The sequence below is a fragment of the Gallus gallus genome, chromosome 4 (assembly GCF_016699485.2).
Source record: "Gallus gallus isolate bGalGal1 chromosome 4, bGalGal1.mat.broiler.GRCg7b, whole genome shotgun sequence".
Taxonomy (NCBI): domain Eukaryota; kingdom Metazoa; phylum Chordata; class Aves; order Galliformes; family Phasianidae; genus Gallus; species Gallus gallus.
Window position 1 is genome coordinate 25,085,630 of NC_052535.1, and position 27,610 is coordinate 25,113,239.

General features: G+C 37.3%; 1 protein-coding gene across 2 annotated transcripts in view; it reads left to right on the forward strand.

The window, feature by feature from the left end:
* Window positions 1-27,610, forward strand: part of SH3RF1 (SH3 domain containing ring finger 1) — a 74,781-nt gene that overhangs the window by 32,607 nt on the left and 14,564 nt on the right. For both annotated transcript variants that reach the window (XM_015285373.4, XM_015285372.4), the window contains exons 3-7: window positions 9,725-10,000; window positions 11,321-11,416; window positions 18,441-18,743; window positions 19,514-19,624; window positions 27,012-27,163. In XM_015285373.4, coding sequence (XP_015140859.1) covers window positions 9,725-10,000; window positions 11,321-11,416; window positions 18,441-18,743; window positions 19,514-19,624; window positions 27,012-27,163 — 938 coding nt within the window. The remainder of the gene's footprint in view (window positions 1-9,724; window positions 10,001-11,320; window positions 11,417-18,440; window positions 18,744-19,513; window positions 19,625-27,011; window positions 27,164-27,610) is intronic.

Genomic DNA, 27,610 nt, shown 5'->3' on the forward strand with positions numbered 1-27,610 from the left:
TTCTTAATACTATTTTATCTGAGCAGTTTTACTATCCTTAGAAGGCAGGTTTGGGGGGAAAAAAAGGCCTGGGTATCACAGAATTAACTTTCACAGAATAAACTTCTAGTAAGGTTAACCTGGGTGGAATAAGAAGTATTTTAATTATTTCAAAGAAGACCTGGAGATCATGGCATGTATCACATTTGACAATTAGAGAACTGAAACCTTTAGGTTGAGGAAATTTTATCAACAGTAGCAAGTCATTTGTAGTGGGAGTGGGTCCACAGTGGAAAAACATTGGATGCCTGTATTTTTCCACAGGTAATACATTTAGCCAACTCTACTCTGTTTTCAGTGAATGAATACCCATTAGATTCACTGTTGGAGCATGTTTTCCATTTTATTTTCACCAAAAGTAGTGCATTTCTTGCACTTTAAGACTCCTCCAAAGTGAAAAAAAAAAAAAAGATAAGAATGTAGTACTTACAAAGCACATAGCCACTGGATTAAAATCATTATATGTAGAGAGATTTTCATTTGTGGTGTGGATACAAATGGAAACTACTAGTAGATCTGAGACAGCTAATAGTATTGAGTCTACCTTTGTTAGGGGAAGAAAAATTGTTATTTTCATTGAGCTGGAAAAGAGAATTATTGTGTTTGTATCATAGGCAAATGGGAAAAGTTAACGTTTTCAAGTGTTTGGAGCTTAAAAAACCCCCAACACTTGTATGAACTTGTTTTTCATTGATGCAGAGACTGGTAAGTTGTGATATAAGTCCAAGAGTTATTTTGGACTTTGCTTTATAAAAGTCTTTTAAGTTCTTGTAACATTTGGAGAGACAAAGGACTTTGAGGGAAGTTTGACTGACCACAGGTTAGAGTTGGTGTTAGACTGCTGTTTGAAAGAGTAAATGTGTATGTTTTGAAAAAGAGGGCTGCTTCTAAGGAGAGGCTTTCTGCACATAATACTTAGTGTACCATTTTGTATCTACCAAATACAAAAAAAGATGGGTGAAGATTTCCAGATGAAATAGTCTGTAAACAGAGATGTGATATAATCTATGTTGTAAGACCATAGTACTAATTGACTTGTTATTCTTGAATTTACTTTACTTTCTGTACTGAATGCAAATACAGTTACTGAAAGACAATTCATGTAAGTAGTTAAAATATCTCTAATGTCTATGGCATTGTGAAAAGTGTATTGTTTGTTGTTACCAAGAAATAATACAATGTCAACAATGCAAGCGAACTAGAAAAGCAGAACTTGTGTAAGCAGACCTCCCTGGATTAAAATTCTGGCAGTGTTTCTGTGGTAAAATAAATGTGAGATGAGCAGGTCATCCCTTTGGTGTAGGCCTGATTTCCTCGCATTTCTAACTCTTGTTCACCTGTAATGTTCAAAACGAAATCAAACAAACCTCTTATATGTAAACAACTGAATTTGAATGCAGAGTGGAAAATCCTTTCATGTCTGTGCTGAAATACCTGGTTCTACTTCATGTATCCATTGTGTAACTCTCCCTGCCTTTGTCCGTGGAGTTACAGTAATGAGAGATTTTGCTGTATGTGAACTGATTTGAGTAAAAAAAATATATATATAAATATATAAATATATATATATATATATATATATATATATATAAGTACCCCTGTGCCATTAAAGACATTGTAGAGCTTGACACTTTGGAAGAAAATATGTCCGTGTTCCACTGGAGTAATAACTTATTTAGGTATTAGTTCCCTCCTGAAGTCAGTGGTGGCTCTCAGTGGAATGAAGGGTTAGTGAACATTCACAGCTGGGTTTTTCGCCCTGCTTACAGAGGTGGTCAGGTACTGCTGGAAATGGGTTTACTGGCTGAGGGAGCGGGGTGGCACCAGGGTCCAGGAGAGCAGGAGATGTGGTCCAGGCTGAGGCAGGGAGTGGGGTGGGCCTGGCGGGAGGTGGAAGGAACTCCCCACTGAGCACCATTTCACAATGGAGGGCTTGGGGAGGATGGGAACAGGGACAGATTGAGTTTGAGGGATTTGGCAGCACTTAGTATGTAGGTATGGAAATGAGGAAGCCAGAGCCTCCAGACCTGCAGCTGGGGAGGCTGCGGAGGGCAGCAAGAAGGGCTTCCCCAAAGGTGCAGGAACAGCAAAAGGGGAACGTGGTGATGCAAGGTATGTCTGAGAAATGCCTGTGTACCAATTCACATTTGATAAACTCTGGACACATTGATTGGTTTTGCATTCTATGCCATTACTTCCATGCTAAAACTGCTCATTTGAGCAGTGTGTAATACAAGGTGTGGTGCTCTGTTTCAGTATACAGAATCACAGAATCACAGAATCGCTATGGTTGGAAAAGACCCACAGGATCATCCAGTCCAACCATTCGCCCTTCTTCTAGTGGGACTACACTCAGCAGAAGGCACGTGATAGCTGGGCCATTCATCTGCCTTTTACTGTCTGGCTGAAGTGATTGTGAAGTGCAAGCTCCAGCTTGTCACTGCACAAAGGAAAGGATAAATGTTAATGTAGCATTTTTCAGGCTCACTCAGCTCTTCTGTTACAGTAAGGAACATTTCTCTTGTGAAAACCATGTAATTTGGCTAGGATTAGTTGCCTTTTCAAAAGACCAACCAGCTGCTTCAAGGAGAAGGCAAGAAAAAAATAAAGGATACATAAAATAAATAGCAAAGTGAGTTGGTCACTTACTCTGTGCACACAGCATACATACATTTGTGTGTACGACAGAGAGGTCTAAAATTAGCACACATCTTTGCTTTATTGCTGTAGGCACAGGGCTGTTGGAAGTCAGAGCATTAGAAGAAATTAAGCTGGAACTTCAAGGAAGTGATAGGGTCTCAGGAGACACTGTATTGCTTCCAAATCAAGCTTAGCAGAAGTCTCTCCTGGCAAAAGGTATCTATGTGACACCAGACAACAACAGTGTGTGACAGAAATGTCGAGTTCGTCCAGCTGATTTGACAGGCAGCCGAACATTTACAGAATACTGAAGGTGACAGGAAATAAACCTTAAAACACTTTCTCATCAGGCAGTAGAATGTCAGATGTTATCTTTTTTAAAATCCAATTCACATAAGAGGACCGTGTGTGATTACTTTGTTTTTTTTCAATTTAATTGACAGAGCAGTTTTAATTTTAGTCCTTTTATTGTTTTGGCTTTAGCACCTGAACATGATGAAAAGCAAAATATGCTCAATAAAGTGACAACCTTGATAGAATTTCATAAAAAAGATGCAGCAACCTCCTCATTTGCTGCTGCTTTTTTTCCCATAGCCCAATTTTAGGCTGCAGAGTATTTCAGAGATTAAAGGCGTGTTTCTCCATGCTGAGCTCATCAAGAATGAACTTAGAGAGTCACTCGCTAGTTTGGAGTCACTTGGTGGCTTTGCTCCTTCTGTATCATGTTCAGACTCCTCACCTTCAAAGCTCAGTAGGGCTTTGCTCTTGGCAATCTAATTTCTCTCTCTCTCTCTCTCTCTTTTTTTTTTTGGTATGTATGTCTGTACGTGTGGAATTCCCTCTGCTTTTCTTGGTGCAGTAAGTAAACATACTGGTCTTCATATCACAGTGAGCAAAGTTTGTTTATGCTCGTATTCAAAGTGTAAAACCTTTTAGAACTGCAGGGAGCGTTACCCTCAAATCTTTACGTTGTTGATAAACCCTTTGGGGCTTTTGATACTTAAGCTGAAGCACTAGTTCCCTCAAGCAGGGACAGGGCCTCCTGTGTTTCTGTGCTCTGTTGGTAAATCAAATGTTGCAATCTCTTCTGCATTAAGTAGATTAACTTTTTTTTTTATGTTAGCAAATAACGTGTTTTGTGAAGTGGTGTTATAAAGCTTGGATGTGTGAAAGAATTTTAGACGTGCTCAGGAAGCTGGCATTCTGAAGACGCTCAGTTTTTCATTTTAAAAGAAGTTTACAAAAACACAGATATTACAGAGAAACTGACTGACTGAAGTGCCTTTGGGAAGCTTTGTAAACGTCCCTTTCTAACCTTCCATGCTATTAGTCTGATTGGTTTGGCCCTAAGGCAACATTTTTAAATTCCTTACATTCTCCTGTATTCCAGCTTTTAATTTCAACACCTTTGTGGGAGACAGTTTCTCATACTTATAGTAAACAAGCTCATATTTATTTCTTGACATCAGACAAGAAAAAGATGCCGAAATATTTTCTTCTGTGTATGCTAAAAACATTTAAGGCAGAGGAAGCAAAAATGTCTTTCATAAGCCAGCTCTGTTACTTTGAGTTGCCCACTGGTAGTTTACCCCAAAAGAAGAGATGAAAATTGTTCAAGTAAGGAGAGATGCAACCTTTCTACAAAGTGCAGGGTTTTTTTGATCCTGTCTTGTGGAGTTCTGCTGAAAGTTACCACAAGCAAAGTTAACTGGTAAAGACCTTGGAAGAGTTGGGCAACCAAAGGTCTCTAGCAGTGCATGCAACTCCAAGCTGTTAAGTGACTGAAACCTGAAAGTTAACATCCTTTTCTTTGAGCAGTATTTTGATACATCTAGTGCTAAGATTGGTGTCAAGAATCAGGTTAGAACAGAAAGAAATTACAGTGTTCTGTGGTACTTAGCTGATAGCAGAGGAGCTTTGAAGGTCTACTGAATAGACTTTAACTTGATTGTTGAGTTTACAAATAATTGTAAAAATAGTGTCTAGTTTCTTCATTAATCTCGTATTTTTCCTGATTGATTTGTTCAGCTTCTCCACGAGTATAAGAACTATGTTGATGTGATTGTACTTCTTATCCTGCATCCTATTTCTTTTCTAAAGTAAGTTTGCTTCAGAGTTGTGATGTAGGGCATTGCTAATTTGCACAAAGGTGGTAGATTTCAGGGTAACCTGGCTAGCTGTTTCTTTTAAAAAGCTACTTTTAGTAAAAAAAAAAAAAAAAAATAACTGTACTAAGTTGTGACTTAACCATTATTTAGATATGGCGTTTCAAGACAACTGTAAATCTTTTTACTTTTTTAAATCAAATGTGTGGTTATTTTATAGCTATACTAAGAATGAGAACTAGTACAGCTATCTCATAAACTAGTAGAAATGAATGCAGTTGCCAACATTAACGTTGCCTACTTCCCTAAACTAGTGAACTGTAATTAGAAAAAAAGCGAACTGTCAGATACCTTTTCATGATGTTCAGCAATAGTAATTCACATCATGTGAATACCAAAGGTTTGTGTTTATGGATACTGCAGCATACTGACAACCTGGTAGAACCTCCTGAGATAGCAGTATCTCACTTTTTTATCACTTACACTGCAGGTAGCACAGAAGCTCTCTAACTAGAAAACATTCAATTTGTGCTCATGACCTCTGCAGTCTTCCAAAAAAGTTCTGGTGTTATAAGTATGTAAAATTTATTCCATTATTAATTTAGTCTTGGATGCAGGTTCATTGTGCTTCACTGAGGCCTTTCTTTGAACAAATCTAACCTCGTTTGTGTCATTCCTTGAATAAGAAAAAAAAAGAGCTTTTAAGATTCTTCTTGGACAATAGAAACCCTCTGTGTTCTAGAACTCAAAAATAAATGGGGAGATTTAGTTGAAAAGGTTAAACCTCTGGGTTTGTGTTTTCTGTAGATCAGTCTGTTCAGATAAGATGATTTTGTGGATAGGACTGAGCAGCTTGGTAAACAAGGCAAGAAAGGAAAAATGCAATTGAAAGATCTGAGGCGAGATAAAGTAGGAACTAGAAAATTAAAAGGAACAGTACTCTCACTGAAAAGTATTTTTTTCAGTAGGAGTCAGAAGATAAAATCTTGGGTATACCTGCATCTGCTGGAGAATGTACATTCAAAGAATTTGCTCGACCCAAATCTGCCTTCAGAACAAGCTGACTGTATGTGTACTGTAGCATGCTAACACCTTTCTGATTTTTATTGCCAACTGAGCATGTCTTACAAATCTGGTTCTTGAGGCAAAAAATAAAAAAATAAATTAAAAAAAAATTGCACCAATAAAAGTACCTCTGTAACACTAAAATTAATGTTCTTCCTACTGCTGTGTAATTGGAGATTTTCAGTAATCAATTTCTCATCTTGTGTTGGATATTAATGGGACTTGGTTTGGTTCAGGAACTCCGTGGAAAAGCAAGTAAAAAGATAGAGGAAGAAAATTTTTCTGCCTTCACCTGTAATAAAATTGCAAATAACTGTTTATAACTAAAGATCCTCTTACAATATGGATAAAAATGAGTTTTGCAATGGAAAGGCAGCAGTTATATAGGGGAGCTGGGCATAAAAACTGCTGCTGAGTTGTAAGAGCAGACTGTCTTTTTTGGTGGCAGATAGTGCTTTGGTTTTGCACCTTGACAGTTCTAGAAAGCTTTTTTGTCTGTCCAGTGCTCTATTGAAGGCACTCAGTGTCTGGGAATCTGGGGTAGCTGAAAGCTGTATAGATACTGTGGGTAAGTTCACCTGGTTCGAAGGAACTCCCAGGCCAAATCGCAGCCTGAGAGGAATCCATTTTGGAAAGGGACGACCAGCAGTGCTTCAGCAGAGGTTGGCGAGGAGAACTGCCTGTGGAATGCTCCTCCTTGCGGGCAGGAGTAGGAGGTCATTCTTGTGCTCCTTCAGCTTACGCTGGTTCTCCAAGTGAAAGAAGTTACACAATGAACTCTGTTTTATGCCAGTGTAAGCATATTTACATTTGGGCTTCTGCCACAGAAACTTCTTTATGAAAGGAAATTGGATCTCGTGTTTCTGTGGCAAAAGTTTCTCTTGGCTTAAGCTCATGAACAATACGTACAGTTGCAAACTGTCCATTAAAAAGGTAAAAGCAAAGTTAGAAGTAAGGTGACTGAAGAGAAAGTGTAAATCCAAAGGGAACTGCAAGGGAATTCTGCAGGTTTCTAAGGCAAAATATCTGGATGGGAAGAAATACAAGGAAGTGTAAGAAATCCTAGCTTCGTATAAATAGACGTATATGCGCTTCTTGATATTCTTGTTGAGCTGTTTGTTTTGATATCACCGTATTCCTTCTGGAAAGGAATCTCGCAAGTGAAAAATCATGTGTATCTGTGTCTTAGCTAAAACTAAATTTAAACCTTTTGTATGTAAGCATTTTTAATTCCATAAAGATGACTGAGGCAATAATTCTAAGAAACCTGTTTTGCATGGTGTCTTTCTGGGTTCTAACTTTTAATTTCCTAAAATGTTTTCTGTCTGTTCTCTGGTTGCTTTCTCAAAGAGCTCGGGGGTAAATGGCAGCTGTAAACCTCAGGGTAGCCTGCAAAGTTTTTCTTCCAAAGCCTTCCTTTCATGTGTAGCCAAGCGAAAGGCAGGGAGTGAGCTGGAAACTCTGGCTCAGCGTTATCGCGGCGGCTGGCTATCCTGGTGAGCAGGCCGAGAGGCGGAGGGGAGGCCGAGCAGCGAGGCTGTTGGGTGCCGTGGCCGAGACCTGTGGCAGCCCCGTGGGCTGTGTCCTGAGCACGGGTGCCTGTGTGCAGCACTTCGTTCCTGCCTCATCCTCTGCCTATTGCAGAAGGCAGTTTTTGTCTTTCTTCTTCAAATTGTTTCAGTGCTTATCCTTAGTTGTTGGCAGCTGGCTGAGGATAAGCTTGTGTTTCACTGAACGTTGTTCTTTTGGGAACCATTTTTATTTAATGCTGTGAAAAGGCTTTGGAGAAACTCAGCCTGTTCATCAGTAATTAATTCTTTTCGGCCTGGTAGGAAAGTGCTTGCGTATAAAATACATGCAGATGTTTGTGTTTCTGAAGCTTCATTCATGTGGGGCTTTGTGATAAAGTGAATAAATGCAATACTGAATTTACTTTGACATAATCTGTTCCACTCGCACTCCTGTTCTGGTTTTATTTATGTATCTGAAAAGGGATTTTTTTTCTAAGCAGTCTTATAAGTTCTTCCCCAGTATAGGGAGACAGGTGACTTTATCCTGGGACAACTCCAGTTATTCTCCTCAGTGCAAGACAGTCTGTCTTCTCGTGGCCATGGCTGCTGGGTGCCCTCTTTCTGCCAAGAAGTTCTTGGGATCATAATCTGTGAAGTGCAGCAGGTTTTTTTTGTTAGCTTGTTTGCTTTACTGGGGAAGGAAATGGATGAGCAGACAGTGATTCCTTTGTTATACAGAGGCATGCTGCTTCTGTGGCCATGAATTTCCCCTTCAGCCATTTAGAGCCCACAAATTCTCTAGTTGATATCTTTGTCTTTTTACCTATCTGGGCTCATAAAGAGTGTGCTGCTACTGTTTATTTTGTGTCTTAATGCAGTTAAGTGTGGTCATGAAAGTGTATATTGTTTTCATCAGTCTGAAGATCTCCAGATTTTTGTGAACAATTATATGAATAGTGATAATATAAAGGATTTAGTGCCCATCCTAGCTGCAATAGAACAAACTGTGGCTTGCCATATTCCTATGTAAGTCAAGCTCATCTGTTTGTACATGTACATATATGATTATCCTTTGACTTTGATATAGGAAGAAAACTTAAATAGGTTTACAAATAAATAATACCTTTAAAATAAAATTATTACTGTGATTGTAGAGTCATGCACAAAACTTGAGAGAGTCCTAAGAAACTGGATTCCATTGAAAGATAAAATTTCAAGTGGTAAATATGAAATAAATTATCAAGTACTCTGCCTCCTGTCTAACAACACAGACTCTGAGTGGTAATTCCTTCTGAGAATTCCCTTGCATTGCGTGCCCCTTGAGATAGACTGTAAACTGCAATTGCACATGCACATGCTGACAGAGGAGAGATATAGCATGGTGTAGGCCCTTCTGAGTAATATTGCCAGCAATGAATTTCATTACAATTTGTCTTTTATATCTTTAATACAATTCCATTACAAAAAATAATAATACTGTGCTGTAGTCGACTATAAATGCTATCTTCTGCATGGAAAAACTGTCTTGGTAATGTAATGCTTACATGAGTAAAGGGTTGCCCCCTCTTCTAAATATTTGTAATTAGAGAGAAAAGAGAGTTTTGAAGGAAGTATCTCTAATGCTAGAGTTTTGTGGTTCACTCTGTAAGGAGGGATTACAGTATTGTTTTGTAATTCTCATGTGCATTCAAGAGCAGCACTAATTACCTACAGTTTTCAGATACTATGGAGGAATTGGAGGAAAAGCCAAAGATAGTCACTTTAAACTGATTTTTTCAGTAATTCTTTTTAGCTGTGTTTGAGAAATAAATAAAAGCAGTCGTTCAGGATGAAAGCTCTCATCTTTAATAAAGTGAGGTTTGTTTTTCAGGCTGGAAAACACCTCCCTTATGTCCTCATCCTCATCATTAATAAGCAAGCCAGACAGGCAGAAAATGTGCCTCAAAGGTCTCATAGCAGATTTATTATTCTAATGCTGTATTTTCTTGCAGAATTTTTCTGTCATCTCTCTCAAATGGTCAGAATAGTTTTCAATAGTGCTCCTTCTTCTCCCCCCCCCCCCCCCTTTTTTTTTAGTATTGAACTGATAAAGAGTAGTGGTCTTGTTTATAAGCACTTAAGTACAGTGGTTTTTATTTTGCTTCTTCGGTGTCTTGTAATGCTGCAGTCTTGCTGAAATTAGAATTGAAACTCCTAAGGTAAAATCAATAGAGTCAGTACAGTGACATAATTCTATTAGGTATAATTTTACTTCGCAATTTTCTACGTTTTCTTTCTTTTATCGTCCCCCAAATAATGTAATACAAATTCTATTTAGCGATACTTAACTAATTCTGCTGGTCTTTTCTTTTTCTTCTTCTGTAGGGTGTACCTCAGTTACCATGTGCCAAAGCATTGTACAACTATGAGGGAAAAGAACCTGGAGATCTTAAGTTCAGTAAAGGAGACATCATCATTTTGCGTCGACAGGTGGATGAAAATTGGTATCATGGAGAAGTCAATGGCATCCATGGCTTTTTTCCTACCAACTTCGTTCAGATTATTAAACCTTTACCTCAACCTCCGCCTCAGTGCAAAGCACTTTATGACTTTGAAGTAAAAGACAAGGAAGCGGATAAGGACTGTTTACCATTTGCAAAGGTAAAGTATGAATAAAATAAATACTTTATTTGATTAATTTCATCCACTTGGAAAAGAAAAGAGCAGATAATTCTGTAGGTATTTTATTTTCTCTTATGTAGATGAGTTTTGCCTTCCTTTTCTTCCTAAGGTGCATGTGGTTTCTCTAAGGTTTTATTTTTGTGGATGGAACTTTTCATAATTGCAGGAGTTGCATTCTTAATCTCCAAGAAATAACCTGTGTTATGAGTTCAGTGTTCTGTCTTCTAAAGAAACTCGTGACATTAGTTTTCAGCTATACATTTTGTGTGATTTTTAGGCTCTGGATACTAAATACAAAGCAGTACTAATCTTTGTCGTTCTGTAATATCACTAATTGCCTTTTGGAAGATACGACATTCTTAAATTGTTTCTGTTGTAATTAATTGCCCATCTTTTAAGGCTCTGTTTTTATTAGGGCTGTTCCTTTTTTTTGTTTCTGATTCTTTAGTTTAACAGGTTGAACAAAGATGTTTTAGGATCAAATGTGAGCTAATTGCATTTTTGTCCTTGCCTACTGAAAATGGAAAGGATGGCTAAAATTCTAAAAGCAAAAGGTTTTATCTCTTTTTGTGAAATTAGCAGAAGTACCTGTGGTCAGGCAGTGGTTTTTACTACACGTAACTATTAATATTGAGGATAACTGTCATTAGCTTGCATATTTTGATTAGATTGTTGGCAAACTGTATTTTTTGATCTACAGTCATGCTTGAATTGGCATCTTATGTTTCCACATGTTTTAACTTACCTACAAAATAAATATGAATCTCAGTATAGCAATGGTTAATATGCATGTGATGCTGTTTTTATATCATGCTTAAATCCATATCTAGAAACAAAAGCTTGGGATATATCTGAAAGAAGTCATGCCTCTTACCAGTGCTCCTAAATGTTTAAGTAGAAGAGCAACATCTATGGAACATTAGATAATGAGTTAGCTGAGATGTAAAAAAACAAAAACAAAAAAACAAACAAAAAAGTAGAGGTTCTGTGGATTAATGCCAACATTTAAAAGAGAGGTTGATAGAGTACAACAAGCTGAGCATGCGTGGAAGTCTGTTATGAAAGACAAAGTCAAATGACTGAGGTTGGCTGTGGACAGTTAGTTTACCTCCATCAAAATAGGAAAAGGAACACTTGCAATGGACTTCAACCCCAAGAATAGCATACTTGTATTACAGAATGCTTTCTGTGTGGTTCTTGCCATGTAGCACCTTCTCTGATTACCCATGCATTATGGAGGGAAATTTAATTAGAAATTTAATTAGAGTTGGGAGACGTAATCACTGCATGTTCCCACAGGATGATGTTCTGACTGTAATTCGCCGAGTGGATGAAAACTGGGCAGAAGGAATGCTAGCTGACAAGATAGGAATATTTCCGATCTCATATGTTGAGGTGAGTTGTGCTGTCAGTAAGGCTGTGCCCATTGTGTTCATCTTCTACAAATGAACTACTGCAATTAATTAGTAGCATTTCTAAAATAATTGGTACTGTTGATGATTCTAAAGTAGCCTGAGGTAGATTATTCTAGGTCTAAAGTTATTTATAAGGTCTGTGTGCTTAGTTTGGGAAAGTTCATGACTTCAGCAGTTGAATCAGTGATTTTTACATAGTCATTGGATACCTGTTTTCATCAAATGAAATCTGAATGAAAGTATTGGAGGCAGTCGCTGTATTTTCTTATTAATACTTGGAGTCATGTAGTCAATCACAGACCACACGTAGCCACCAAATGAAAGCAATCAGCAAATGAGGAAATAGTAAGCTTTGCATTATCCTTCTCAAACAAAATCAGCAAAACTAGAAAGTTAGAGAATATAGGCTGCTGTTAAGCAAGTAAAGCATTGTATTTTACATCAGATAGACTGTTACATAAAATTTTCTGTCTTCTACATTTCTCGAGGGAGTCTCTCCCCAGTCTTTTAGAGTGTCACATTTGAAATCTGTTTATCTTCTATATAGCAATGAGTAAGTCATTAAGAATAGTGTCTACAGCTGCAACAGTCGTTATTGAAATTTGTGTTGCTAGTAGCTATGCTGTGGATATGATAACATAGACTTCTTGGACCAAAGTGATTTTGTTTAAATAAATGAGAAGAATGGGTGAAAGGAAGTGTTTCCACGTTATAGTTGGGATGAGAAATTTGTACCTTAGGTCACAGGAGAAATGTGTAACCATATTAAGCGTTCAGTCAGGTGTTTTTAATGCAATTCTTGAGTGCCCTGCAGAGATGGGAACTTGCTAAAAGAAAACAACCCAAACACACTGTTTTCAGTCAACGTAGAAAACTTCCTTTAAAAAAGGAAAGATGTGTGTATTCATATTTATAGGTTGGTTTAAGACTCTGTATACCTGGGGAAGGAAAACTTCAAATGACTTAAAACCAGTATTTCTAATAATAAAACGCAAGTAAAACGTAAACATTTCAATCTGCTCGGTGCAATTTTGTCTTCCTTTTAAGAAGATTTCAGAAACTGATTTAAGAAGTTCTTGCCCCTGGCTATTCATTCCTAGCTCTGTGCAGTTAACTGTCCCTTCAGCTCCAGCCAGTGCAGCTTTTTCTGGTGCTTCTTTGAACTAAATCACTTAATTCAGGCAAGTTAGGAAAAAAAAGCATTCTCTATGGCTGCCATTTGGGCTACCTAGCTAACTGTTCAGATCCCATTTCTGTGAAAATCTACAAAATGGAAGTTTACTCTTGAAAACAGTTTATGTAAAAATGATAGTCACATGAAGTATTTCACTTGAAATTTTCAGATAAATTCCATCAGCTAAGAGAATGTCTTAAGCTGACCCTTTTAGATAAACAAACACATTTGGAACAGGCACAAGCACTTCTATATGTACACTCAAAACCACAGTATATTGATGAGAATCTGGAACAACAAATTACAAAATCACAGGACAGTGGAAGTTGGAAGGGGCTGCTGGAGGTCATCTGGTGCTGCTCAGGTAAGGGTCCCCTAGAGCTCATTACCTAGGCCCAGATGGCTATTGAAAATTTCCAGGGAAGGAGATTCCACGAGCTCTATGGGCAGCCTGTTCTCGTGTTTAGTCAGCCATACGGTAAAGTTTTTCCCCACATTCACATGGAACCCGAAGGGTAACTTCAGATCACATAGGTGGATTTTTATTTTTTTCAGTATATACTGAGCTACTTGTATACCAATTACTACTTATATACTTGAATACTGCACTTGCTCTTAGTGAAGAGCAGTGAGATATGTCAAAAAAAAATGTTTGAATTTTGGAATTTTTGTTTTCTGAGATTACATAACTATTGTTCTTGAAAATATGTAAACAGCTGATGGAACCAAGTAAGTTGAACTATTCTTAGGTACATTATATTATATTTATTATATTATGAAAACTAAAGTAATTTTTTTTAGTTATTTTGACATGTTTTTTTAGATACATTTCCTAGTCCTGTAATCATTACCTGTTTTTGTTGTAATGACAAATGCATCTCTGCCTTGTACATGTCAGTACACTTTTTGCTTTTATTTTTTTGATCAGACAGTAGCTGCATTTACTGGAGGTCTCAATGGCTTCTGTCATTAAGTTTAAAATGAGTATAATCTGTCCTTTTTATTCCTAAGAACTTAAAATATGTCTTGTGTTGTGATGTCATGGAGAATAGCACTTTAGATATCTTGAAGTCCTTGAGAAACTCCAATTGACTGTGTTTGTGGACAACTTATTACCTAGAGGAATACCCCCAGTTTAATGATTGCCAGTCTGCTCTATTCATTTATATAACTTGAACACTTTAAGTCCATGATAATAATAAAAGCTAAGACTGACAACGTTTTGAAAGGTATTTTAATAGTGATTGCATTAAGAGAGTAATTTGTTAACTGACTCACAAAACACTGTCTTTATTTGTAGACACATGGCACTGTGAAATAATCACTTCTCTCCCCAAGTGAAAAATAAATTATGCAAAACATTACAAAAAAAGAATGTCTGTTTTCTAAGGGGCAATGTTAAAACAAAATACTAGAACAAGCCCTCTAGCTTTATTAGAGTAAGTCCTAGCTAATATTATCTAAATTACTAAACTTTCAACTGATGGAATTTCAGTATATTTGCTTTAAAAGTAGATACAGTTCTGAGCAGAATATAAATTAATTAGAACATCAAATTTGATACTTTTATGTGGATTAACATTTAGTAAACAGGCTCAGAATCTAAAAGCTATTGATGTTATTGCAAGAACTCTTAAAAAAACAGCTAGAAAAATGCAAATATTCAGAATGGAAAAAAGAAAGACTGGAAAATAAATCATTATTCAATCAAAATGTCAGTAGAAAATAATGGCAGCTCTTGTTTTCCCAAGTTAAAGTGAATGACTGGGAAACATCTCTTTATTAACCCATCTCCTCTAGTTTAATTTATAAGCAGTCTTTCAGAAATACAGTGAAGTACTGTATCCGTATCTTGAATGCTCGTTGTAGAGCACGATGGTCACTGTCATTTTAAGCTGCTGCATCCATCAACTAATACAAAATTTTCAAAGCCGGTAAGATGAGATTTTATGTTCCTACTGTGTCAGCATTGGTTGTTTTTTTTTCTTCATTAGCATCTTTTCCAGTACTGAACGAGAATGTTTCTCAACATTTTTTTAATGGGTCGCTACGTTTCAGATTGGATTTTTAGACTGGATTTCTAGCATATTTTTTTAAACATCATACTTACTAGACTCAACTTTCTGTCTGTCACTGTTAGAGGACGTGACCTAATGGAAACACTACTGTAGCAATGCCGACTCAGAAGAATACTTTTTGACCGTTGACTGACCAGAACAGAAAATCTATGCAGAAAGTAGATGTTGTATATTATGCTTGAAACCAGAGATAGTTAGGTTTTAGTAGAAAACGATAGTCTAATTCACATTATATTTGAGTGTGGTAACCTCAGTGTTGTCACTTCAATAACAATTGCTAAGTGTCATAATTTTGATCAATTTTCCCTACAAAAACTGCAGTGCAGAACTACTGAGTTTATTTTAGTAATTCATATAAAGGCAGCTCTGCTTCTGACTGTCAGCTGTTCAGGTTTTGTAAAATGATTCCTCTGCTGGTTTGAACAGAATATACTTTGAAACCTTAATTACAAAGCTGCATTTAGATTTCTAAGCTATTAGCTGTCTTCCGGGGAGATGTTTAACAAGAGTAGTAGTGTCAAATAAGGACAATATTTGCCTCTGGTTGCACTTACACTTTGTTTGAAAATATATGGGTGAAACTGAAATGCAGCCTAGAAATTTGTATTTGACCAATGACTGTGTTGGTGATGGGGGGAATACAGCTCCTTGATGCATGATAATGGAGTAAAGTTTTGTAAGTAAAAATTCTGTATGAAGAATAATGAGGGTAACTGAGGGAGCAGATAGTGCTTTGACTTAATTTCAGGAAGTGATGATGTTTGAATTCCATCTATCTGCATGTGAATGAAAAATACGAGAATTCATTTGTTAAATAAGTGCAGTAAAGCATAAGCAGAAGGCTGACAGTAGCCATTTGTGGTGGTCTGCCTGATCATTTCTCCAGACAGCTGCAAGGAGATGGAAGCCCAGAGCCCTGCAGGGCCACTGAGCTGCTTCGAAGCCAGCTGACTGTGCTGTTACCATCTGGGGAGTTGTTCTATTTCCTGGGCTTTGGTGGAGAGGGGAATTGGGTTTCAGGTGACCTGATTCAGCAAAGATTTTATTAATTAAAAATAAAATTAAGTGAATGAAAGTTAAAGGAGTTTGAATTTAAATGTGTCTCATCAGGAAACCTTTGATAGAAAGTGTGGAAATAGATGCAGGCGTATTTGTTGGAGAAAGGAACGCTGTATTCAAACACTTGATAGCAATGGCTAGCCACTTCTTTGGAAAATAAATGCAAGCTCTTAGTTTCTCAACTAAGAGATGAAGTACACTCTGCAAAGTACTGTGCCGTACTGCTGTCCTCAAGTTGTTTCTTTGGAAAGGCCAGCCATCCATTCACAGCCATCGTTAGGTTGCATGTTACCGTCCTGTGCTTGTTTCTGTCTTTAAGAAAGGTCAGTATATTGCTCACATTTGAATCATTCCCATGAGCAGGCTTTAACTTTGCTCTAATATGTTGTTTGCTTTATAGAATAACCAGATTCTGCAGGCATTTTTAGTTTGAGGAGCTAAACAAACATCATTAACTGTAACTGTGGTGCCTCAGGACGCTTCTAGCAGTGAGGCATTTTTGTTTTCATTTTGTTTTTTACTCATGGGCGATCCCTTATCTTTTCTGATCAGATAATTCATATTTTATAAATGTGTACCGCCTTTCTTTCTTTGATCTACATTATTTGTGAACAAACTGTTAAATGAGTGATACAGAATGGATTGGGTAAGTTTGGTTGTGGCCAGTGTTGTAAGACAAGGTGGAATACACAACAGGTTCTCAGGTAGTGTGTGAAGAACTCAATTTTGAGTTTAAAGATAGAAAATAAAATTGTTAGTCTTTGGAAAGCCTGCCTATTCTTCCGTGTTGAAGAGTAAGTAGCAGAACAGTCTGTCTTTGGTCCTGTTCTGCTGTTTGTTTTGTATCCTTCAAGCTTCTTTTAGGAGTGTTTATTACTGTGATATTGTTCTCTACTGTTCTACCTTGTCTCTTCAGCTACGTATTAAAGAACCAATAATAGGAACTTGTAGGAATTATTTCTGTGTTGTCGTCTTTTTCAAATCCTCCTTTGTTTCCTTCTTCCTCTGTACTGTTTTGTGGGTTCTTTTTCCTCATTAAGGCCTTTCATAACTTAATTTTTTGTGCCTTTATGACCTAGCAGGTTTTTGTGTCAGTAGTTCCCATTTTGGTCCTTGTTTATTCCTTCTATGCATGTAATTTCCTTCTAGATCTTGTCTTTGAAATATTATTTGAAAATCTTCTGTTTATTGAACGAATTTATGTGTGTGTGGTGTATGTGGGGATGTATATATATATTTTACCACTTTATATTGTCTACTTGTTGTCAGAGCTCAGAAAGCGTTCAGAATATAAGCTATTGACATATCTATGAGACACGCTTAGGTGGGTGTTGATACTAAAGTGATTAACAATGTGTAACTTATGTAGTAAAGTTTTGATGGGACAAGATACTTCAAAACTCCTTTTGAGCATAGTTTGGTGTCTTGAGACTTGTGGGGAAATGATTACAATAAGCACAAAACAATGTGCTAAAAAGCAGAAGTAGTGCTTCCACAGTTGCTAATTTCATTTTTTCATCGTGTTGTTCTTGAGGTTTTTTCTGTTCTTCATAATGGATTGAATTACCTGAGTAACGCTATTCATATTTAATGGAATGCATTAATGTTAATTTATTTGTTCAGAAGATTGGCTCTTGTTTACATCAGCTTATGAATAAATGGGAGTTCTGATGCTATTATTTATAGTAGCTTTAAAATATTAATGAGTTGAAATCAAGGTTTTGTGAGAAACCCACATTTTTTTTTTCCTTTTTCTGACTAATCTGCTGTAACAAGAAAATGTACAGGATTCCATACTTCGTTATCGGAAAGGGAGGATTTGTTTGCATTTTATGTCATCTTGTTATAACAAATCAGCAAATAGGGACTGTTTTTTGGGGGGGGATGGGGGAGAGGAATCCCATTAGATAAACTTAAAAAAAAAAGAATTGATTTTACACTCTTACGCACAAATATGCTATCTCAGCATTAGAAAATTCAGAGGCTACAGATTGTTTAAAGCTGAGAAGGTTTTCCACCAGTTTTCCACCATTTCTCGATGTGTGTTTCTTTTCTCCTTATCCTGTTCTGTGCTTGTATGCTACTTGTCAGGCAGTATAAGGATATAGCTGGATTTGCACTACTGTATAATTAAGTCTGTGTTTAGCAAGCCTGTTTTTCACTATTGCTACTGTTAAATACAAGTGCATAGAAACAGAAAGGGATGCTAGGAGGAATGTCTTCAGGAACCTACAGGCAAAGGTTTGGGTTGATGTCATAAACAACAAAAAAGGCCTAAAATGAAACAAAGTTTTTATGTAATACATATGTTTGTATCATAAGGTCAGAGGAGGCTGTTGTGATTTAGTCTGACTTCTAGATAACACAAGCCATGAATATTGCTGGATTAATCCAAGTTTGGACCAGTTCATGTCTTCCTTTCTATATCTCCTGTTGGTAGTCCACACCAGTGTGAATCTTACCATGCTGAGTTTGCTGTGAAAGACTCATCAATCTGTGTCGACTAATTTGTTGGTCAGTATGGCACATTTTTGAGTTTTGAGTTGCATAGTTTAAATTTTACTAAAATATGAATAGTAAAATTAATTAATACAATTAATTAGTAAAAATAGGTAAATAGATTTGGGTAGTCTGTAGGTGATGTTTATAAAGAAAAAAATACTAATTTTTCATGTGTGAATGTCTTTTTGTAGTTTAACACAGCAGCCAAGCAGCTGATAGAATTGGATAAGCCCTCAGGTTCTGCTGTAGACTCTGGAGAAGGTACCTCTGGGGCAGCCCTCAACAATTCAGTCCAAAAGCACACCGACACTAAGAAAAACACCAAAAAACGACACTCTTTTACCTCCCTCACTATGTCCAACAAGTCCTCACAGTCTTCTCAGAATCGCCACTCGATGGAAATTAGTCCTCCTGTCCTCATCAGCTCTAGCAACCCAACTGCAGCAGCACGCATAAGTGAGCTGACGGGACTTTCTTGTAGTGCCCCTTCTCAGGTAATTTACGTGAAATTAAGTATAAATCATGTTTTACTTTTTAAGTATCTATAAAGGCTTTTTGTTGCATTGTTTACTCCAAATTATTTTTTATATGCAATTAATATTATGAAGTCACAAAGCTCATCTTCAAAGTTTATGTTTTAAAGAAAAATATGTACCGCGGTCCTTAAAAAAGGGTTGCAGATATTTTTGGTCTTGTGAGTTTTTTTTTTACTGCTTTTAATTTCTTAAGAATCACAGGTGGTTCTTAAATTTTAGAAGTGATGACTTTTCTTCTAAATTGAATATAATACTGGATATCAATAAAGCATATGCAAGTAAAAGGCAAATTCAGTGTGAAAGCTACATACATTCCAGAAATGTACCGTGTTCATCTGGTGGTGAGAAGTAGTTGTAGTTATCTGGCTTAATTTATTTGTTAAGGTCATGCTTCTTCAAAACCTTTACTTACAAGTGACAACAGTTGGTGAGCAATTGTCCGCTTCACATAAAGAATATGTTTTGAGAGTGATAATAGTAATGTTCAGTATGTAGTTCAATGCATCTCCAAAATTTCAGAAATATCAATTTTTTTTTTTTAAGTGAGAAGTGTGATCCAGTACCTTATTTCATGAGTATCTAGCCCAAAATTATTTCTGTTGTAAAATTTTGGGTGGTAGAATGCTGGTGGTTTTGACTGTGAAGGTTACAGCTGTGTAAAAAATGTTCCCATAAAGCTAATCAGAACTGACTCTGTTCTTTGATTGCTTTTTTTTTTTTCCCAACAGGTTCATATCGGTACTACAGGGCTAATTGTGACTCCACCCCCCAGCAGCCCGGTCACAACAGGGCCTTCATTTACCTTCCCATCAGAAGTTACCTACCAAGCTGCTCTTGGTGTAAGTACTGTTTAAGGAAACTCAGCCTTCTCATACATCTTTGGTCTGTACAGTGACTTTTCTTTTTGGAGTTCTGATACACAGATTTGAAATAATGGTCTTATGATGGTAATCTGTGTAATAGATGATAGTCTATATTGAACAACAGCAGAAACATTTTTTATAAAATACTTCTTGCATCATACGATCCCCATCAGTTTCTCTAGTTTTCCTCAATCTGTTAGACTTCTCTGATTCCATCCTTCAGAAAGTACTTGCAAGCACGAGGCAAACAAATTCATTGTTGATACCCTTGTTAGGCAGAATACAATTCCAGTTAATGTATTTGCTGCAAGTGTAAGATATTGATTTGATTTGTGAGCAAGATGCTCAGTTTTGGAGAGGATGGGTTAGAGAGGATTTAAAACATAATTTCAAATTTTCTATCAGAAGGTCTTTTTTTCTCTTAGTGACACTTTTTCTTGTTATTAAGAATCAGTAGTTCTTAATTTGATACTAGTGTGGAAAAACACTTTATTTTGGTGTTGGTGCAAAGTCATTAAACCACCTTGGGTGCTTTAGTTGCATAAGCTTGTTCAAAAGCAATCTCATCATCAAGTACCCATAGGAATTAAATTACAGTGCTAAATGCAACATGGAGTGAACCTTTGCCACATGATTGTCCTGTATCCTGCAGTGATGCTTTCTCTTTGTGATAACTAGGTTCCTGGTTATGTTTCCAATTAGGCATATAATTCCCATTGAGAATCTAAATTATTCTCCACCACCCTCTTTAGAAGTCAATAACCTTCTGTACATAATGTTCCGTTTCTTAACTTGTTTTCAGCATGGTTAAAATACAAGCTGACAGCTCAGGCTATGGTCAGGTGGTTCTTTTCCTGTAGATGATATTAGATGGTTTGTAGTCACAGACTGAAGTTCACCTTTAGATTCCACTTTTCCACTTGCTTCAGAAATGTATTTTAATTTTAGAACTATGCAGAACAGCTCTGATAGGAGAGAAAGTGATGATCTTTTCCCTCTAGATATTTTTTCCCTCTAGAAGTACCCTCCCTAATGTTTTGAGCATTAATTTTAAGCTACAGAACAATTGTGCTGTATGATACAATATTCCTGTGACTGCCCTGAGTCTTTTTGCTTTTGTATTTTTTTTTGCTTGAGTATAAGCTCTTGCACTTCTCAAAGCTTCCCTCCTTAGCTTTTCTCTTCATTTATGAATACTATTCAAATGACTGGAGGGCTGGGATGGAACGAGGAGCGTTTCTCTTTTGCATGAATATGATTTAATTGGATATTGTACCTGTCGATCATTTTGATGTTTATGACACTTATTTAAAGTAATTGATTGTTCTTTGAGAACAAGCCATTTGATACAACTTCTTTTGCTTCGTGCTGAGCTCAGATAAGGCGAAAGAAGAAATAAAAAAGCATGTGTGTAATTCACAACCAGCAATGAACAGGAAGCTATATTCCTTTGCTGTAATTAAAATACATTTGATTAGGGAAGGGATGTACTTCTGTGTGACAGAAGAGCCAGTGAGCACTGTCACATTAGGGAGGTAGCAGGGGAGAACCTCAGATTTGTCCCAGAAGAGTTTGGGAAGACTACTGCAAGAAGATAATGTGGCTTATGGCCCAGCTGAAGTGCCTCTGTACCAATGCACACAGCATGGTAAATAAGCAAGAGGATATAGGCACCATGGTGCAATTAGAAAGCTATAACCTAATTGCTATCATAGAAACATGATGGGAAGAGTCACACAGCTGGAATACTATGATTGAGGACTACAAGCATTTTAGAAGGGATAGGCAGGGTAGGAGGGGCAGGGGATTTGACCTCTATGTTAAGCGGTGGATAGACTGCAGAGAGCTGCCTCAGGGACAGCCACAACCACGTTGGGAGCTTGTGAGTTAAAATTAGGGTCCATGCCAATGAAGGACCCTCATGGTTGGGGTCTACTACAGGCCCCTATTCAGGGGGAGCCTGTTGATGAGGCCTGTGTGCTTTCGATCCTGGAGGCATTGTGCTTGCAGGCTCTCATCATGGTGGGTGATACAAGAGGATTTCAGCCTCTTAAATGTCTGCTGGGAAAGCAACATGGTGATCTACAAAGCAATCAAGGAGATTCCTGGAGTCAGTTGATAATAACTTCCTGGTCTAGATACTGGACAGACCAACCAGAGATGAAGCATTAGTGGACAGTGGACTGGGTGCTCACCAATGCAGGAGAGGTTAATACTGAAGGCAATCTGGGCTACAGTGACCATGCATTGACTGAGTTTGTGATCTCAAGGAATATGGGCCTGGCGTAGGGCAATCAGGACCTTGAAGTGGCCTTAATTTGCACCAGGAGAGGTTTAGGTTGGATATCAGGAAAAACTTTACAGAAAGCATTGTTAAGCACTGGAATAGGCTCCCCAGGGAGATAGTGGAGTCACTATCCCTGGATGTGTTTAAAAACCGTTTGAATATGGTGCTCAGGGGCATGATTTATTGGAGGGCTGTTAGAGTTAGGGTAGTATGGTTAGGTTGAGGTTGGACTTGATGATCTTTAAGGCCTTGTCTAACCTGAGATATTCTATGATTTTATAAGAGCAAGCTTCCAGCTGTTCAAGGAATTTTTGGATGGGATCTCCAGGGACTGTCCTTAGGGATAGAGGAACAGAAGAGCGCAAGAGCTCTCCATCCCTCAGCACAAGAAATCAAGCAGAGGAAATAGGAAACGCATGGCTGAGTGAGGGCCCACTGGTTAAACTGTGGGAAAAGAAGGAAACATACAGGTGATAGCAGCAGGGACTGTGACCTGGAAAGAATACGGGATGTTGTCCAGATGTGCAGTGAAGTCCGGCTGAGGGAGCTGGGCTCTTTCAACCTGGAGAATAGAAGGCTCCAAGAAGACCTCACTGCAGCCTTCACATACTTGAAGGAAGATTATAAACAGGAGAGAGACCCAACTGTTTGCGCAGTCTGATAGTGACAGGACAAGGGAGAGGTGGGGGGGAAACTGAAAGAGGGGAGATTTAGATTAGGCAGAAATTCTTTACTCGGAGAGTAGTGAGGCACTAGAATAGGCTACCCAGAGAAGTTGTAGATGCCCCACTCCTGGAGGCGTTCAAGGCCAGGTTGGGAACTTGATGTAGTAGCTGGCAACCCTGCCCACAGCAGGGGGTTGGAACAAGATGATCTTTGAGGTCCCTTCCAACCCAAGCTGTTCTGTAATTCTGTGAGAATATTGTATTCATACATTTTTGTTGCATTTATGTGTCCTGAATCTACAAGGGAAGAAAAGTTACAGTCTGCTCTTACCTTCTCTAAGACAGATGTGGATTTTTTAGAGATGTTTTTACCTGTCTTGTTTAGGTAGAAAATCACTTTATTAAGATGGTTGAGATGACTTCCTAGCCTCCGAATCTGTGACTCTTGTATCTTCATAGAGTTATAGGATGACAGCTTAGTTTATTAAATTGTTTTTTCCATTAGTTCAGAAGATGGCAGTTGCATTCTTGTTTTTTTTCTTTTTTTGTTGCCTTTTGTTGATGATGTTTAGTACCAGAAGTTGTATGAGTTGTATGTTACAAATCTGTAGCCAAAACTGACACAAATAAGAATTGAGTGCTTGTGTTGAATGGCCACACGTGCTATCTGCTGCATTTATCTCATCAGCAAATTTTTATTTGCATTAAGAAAGCCTGTGGTAATTGAAGTTTTATTTTACAGCTTTAAACTAGTTCTTTTGCCAGCAGCATGAAATCTCATTTTGAGGTTTGGTTCTTTGAAATTGAAGAAGCTATGAACTGAGACAAACTTCTTATAGCTGAGGCTTTTGATTGATACTATCACTTACAGTGTTGTCTGGAACTTCAAACTATAGCTTTGTCCTTAATAGGGGCATTAATTGGTCTTCTGTTCTTGGCTACTGGTGTTTTTGTACCTTGTAGACACTTAGTATATTTGAAGTTCTTTATAAAATATAAATAGCAGATGTCAAGTTCAATAGTTGTTGGGTGAAAATAGGCACATAGAATCATGTAAGCCACATTTACTTGGGAGGGAGCTCTTGGATGTAGTTTATAAGGCAGTTATCTAATGGAGGAGATCTAGTTGCCATAGTCTTTGCCAAAAAAAAATGTTGGAGGAAGTATGCGAGTTGAGCCGTGATACAGAAGAGGAATGAAATATACCACAGCTAAGTTTATTACATTCATAAGTAGCATAAGAAAAACAGACTAACAACAACAGATAGCTTACCATCCTTTTATTCTGTCTTTATATTCTCTTGAGATGTGGAGTGTGGTCTGGACTGCAGTTGCCCAGATATCCATATTCCTACCTATTCAAGTTAGATATGTTATATTTGAAATAGTGGTATATGCAAAATAGATGGTCTATATTTGGATGACTTACATTAGTTTACATTCTGAAGGTTTCAAAAATTTAAACAATCCCTCTTTCTGGTTCTGTTTGTTCTCTCACCCACCCACGCAAAAATTGCCCTTCTGTGCTAAAGTACATAGGGTAGTCTGATCTGTTAGTGATGAGACAGAGCGATGAGAGTTATAGTATACTGATGACTTACAACTCTCTTTATTGTTGCTGAATTCATCAGCTGATTCAGTAGGGTACATCAGGAGGAGGTTTCAACAAGAACTATCTGAGTTTAAACCAACAAATATTCAAATTAACTTTTGCTGGTAAGAGGAAGCAGCTGAAAGAAATGATGAGGTTTTATGAGAGAGGCCTGCTCTCGATAATGTATAGTTCAGGAATTTTGTTAAACATGAACCTGAATTTGTTAGCTCTGAGGGGATTTTGAAAGTTGTATATTTTTTCATAGGCCTTGTCGGAATGAGGATAGTTAATTAATATCTTTTTTTCCTCTGCTTTGCCTTTTGGTTTTCCTTTGGGTGATCGGATTGCTGGTCTGCAGCTGACTGATACGCTTAAAAGTAGAGTTTGAAATTTTTACATAAATATCATATTGTATAGTGTTCGATCTTTCAATTAAGAAACAATCACATGCTTCAGAGACACATGTAAGATGCCATTTTATGCTGAAAGTACATTTGCTGTGTGAAGAGTAGTTGCAGAAAGCTTCATTTTTATACCAACTCAACTGGCTGATATAAAAAATACTTAATATTATTTTGATAAGTATATTTTATTAAATCATACGAGACTATATATATTGAATCTATTCTTTCACAAAATGCTGACAATGGAGACCATCAAAACTAGCTTGAGCTAAAGGTAGGTATGTTTCTCAATAGCTACAAAAGTAGCTAAGTGTTGGAAAACTCACTGAAAACTTGACTAGAGCATTTGGGGCCATTTTATTAAGCTGTAGCAGTGCCAGCAGAGAAGCAGTTGTCTTCTAAAGCCTGTCAGGTAGTTTGTTTAGATTTCTGAGTATTTGCCCAGTCTTTAGGGGTTTAATTGGGCTGTGGCTCACTGCAGGTTTCATTACCATAGTAATAGACATGGGTAGGGGAGCAGAACCTGAATGGAGCAAAATAAAATAGAGCTGCGAATGTGCCTTTATTGCTGCTAAAAATTCTATCTATATTATGTTATCTGTTAAGAAAACACCCAGCATTTATAACTTTAGAGATGCAGGAAGTATGAAATAGTGATGCCTTGGTGCATGGATAGGTGTAAAGATTTCCAGTTGATTCACATCTCTAATGTGAATTTACAGATTCCACCATATGTAACTGAATCTGCATTCCCCCCAAAAAAGATTTGAATTCATATTATTTAGAGCAGTTGCCTAAAAGTCAGTTGCTTACATTCAACTTGGATTCATATACAAAGTTTGCTGAAGCTGACTGGGAGAGGAAATTCTGCTGTGAAGCAATGAAAAGAGAAATGGTAGTATTTCAGTATGGAAGATAACATATGTTAAAAATATTGTTGAATGGGTAGGAGTCTGGAATGCGTAGCAAGTGTATCTACAGTTCTTGTAAAGGCTGTTAGTATCAAGGCTCACAGTTATTTTTCATGGCTGCTTTGTGTTGGCTACAGTTGGTCTGGTTTTAAAAAAAAAAGAAAAATAATGCAGGATTAGAAAAATAAAATGAAATAAAGTATTTTGCAATTTACCTTTCTATTCATATCTAATTAAGCATAAGAACTTCGACAGAAACTATGATTGCTGTAAGAGGCGATCACTTTTCTCTAGGCTTTGTACCCTTTGATCATGTAATACTTTACTGCGTCTTGATTCTCTGAACTAGTCTTACATTGTCATCTTTTTATTAACACTCACAAAATGCAGTGAGGTGCTAATCCCACAATGTAGAGCTACTTTGTCTGTACCTTTTTGTTTGGGAAAACAGCAAGCTTTTAGAAGTAGGCTGTTTGAGGGGAATTAAAATTACTTTCCATGCATTTATATGCAGATGTACTGAGCGAGCCAGGCAGCGTTTCAGTACATTTTGTTAATTTCTATTTTTGGGGGTTTTTTTTAGATCTCAGTCGGCACGAGTTAGAGTATTAAGGATTGATTCAAGTCTGAGATATGTATGAAATGAATTCTGTTTTAGGTTTTGAAATTTGTGAGGCTTTTCATTTGTTTGTTGTAATCCAAATAATTATTTTTGGAAGGAGGAAAGAAAAGTTCTGCTTTTCTGAGATAATTTTCCCAGGAGTGTCAGTACACAACCTCCTAAAGAATCGTCTGGGGCTTTATAGAGCAGAAGGTAACAATTGCTCCATTGAGTCTCAAAAGGCATAGAATCCGGTAGGCAGAACCCCTGTTAATATCTGCCTGTAAAGGAACTTTGCCTTTTTACTGAAGCATTTGTTAAAAATTAGCAATCTTGATAATACTGAATTTCAAAAGCTAACTCTTTAAACTAGAAGAATAAGTGAAAGCAGTAACAATAGCTCATTTGCTATGATCTCATATTGTGCTTGCTTTTTGTTACCCATACATCAAAAGAAATTTTCCCCCAAGAGGGGTGGTTTGGGGTGCACTGCTCTCGAATGGTATATTATGTTTCAGCTTCAGGTTACAAAAACAATAATGTTTTGAAGTACAGTCAGCAGTAGGATGCAAAATCAGCCTCCTTGGAAGGCTTCTGAATTTCTATTGAGTCCTATCCTAAAAGATGTTATAATTAGAAACAATGCCATCAGTTTTTCCTCCAAGATTACTCGTCCTTTGCTTAATTAACTGGAAAGACTTCAAGATCTAAACTTGAAAAAGCAAAATACAGGCAATCCAAACTCTCTATTCTACCAGTAGGCAGTGGAATGTTGAACTTCACTGGTTTTTTGTTTGTTTGCTTCCTTAGCACGTCATACTTTTCTCTGATGAGTTGAATCAGCTGGAAAAAAATATTCATCATTTGCTGATTTTTTTTTTTCTCCCCCTCAAAATATCAGAATATGAATCCCCCACTTCCACCACCACCTCTGTCTGCTGCAGTTGTTGCATCAGCTTCTTCTGGACCTCAGCCTGCAGGTGTAATTCAAAGGTCTGCGTCAGGATCAGCTGACCAAATGGCACATTTAAGACCACAAACTCGTCCAAGTGTGTAAGTAAAATTGAAACATTCTGCCAATCAGAAAAATTCAACGTGATCAGTAACTCATTTTATAATTACTTCATGTCAGCTGGTTATGTTCTGCTGAAATTCCCAGAAAACCACACATACTACTTTAGACAAAAGCAGCAAGGCATGCATAATGGTGATATCCTCAGATGGCCTTAGTACTGAGTGTTATTTATGTCATAAGTAAATATCATCAGCTGATGATAAAAAAAAAAACTCACTCCAAAAATATAAAGCATTATTCATGCAGAATATGAATGAATCCTGAAGTTAGTGATGAAGACTGTATAGCTTGCAAGTGGCAAATAGTGGAGTGAATTTATTCAGTGTTTTCTGTTATGAGTGAAATGAAAAGACTGTTCTCATATGGAATAATTTATGCTAAAACATAGAAATGCTGTTCCTCGTTTAGTCTGTTATATTAGCATG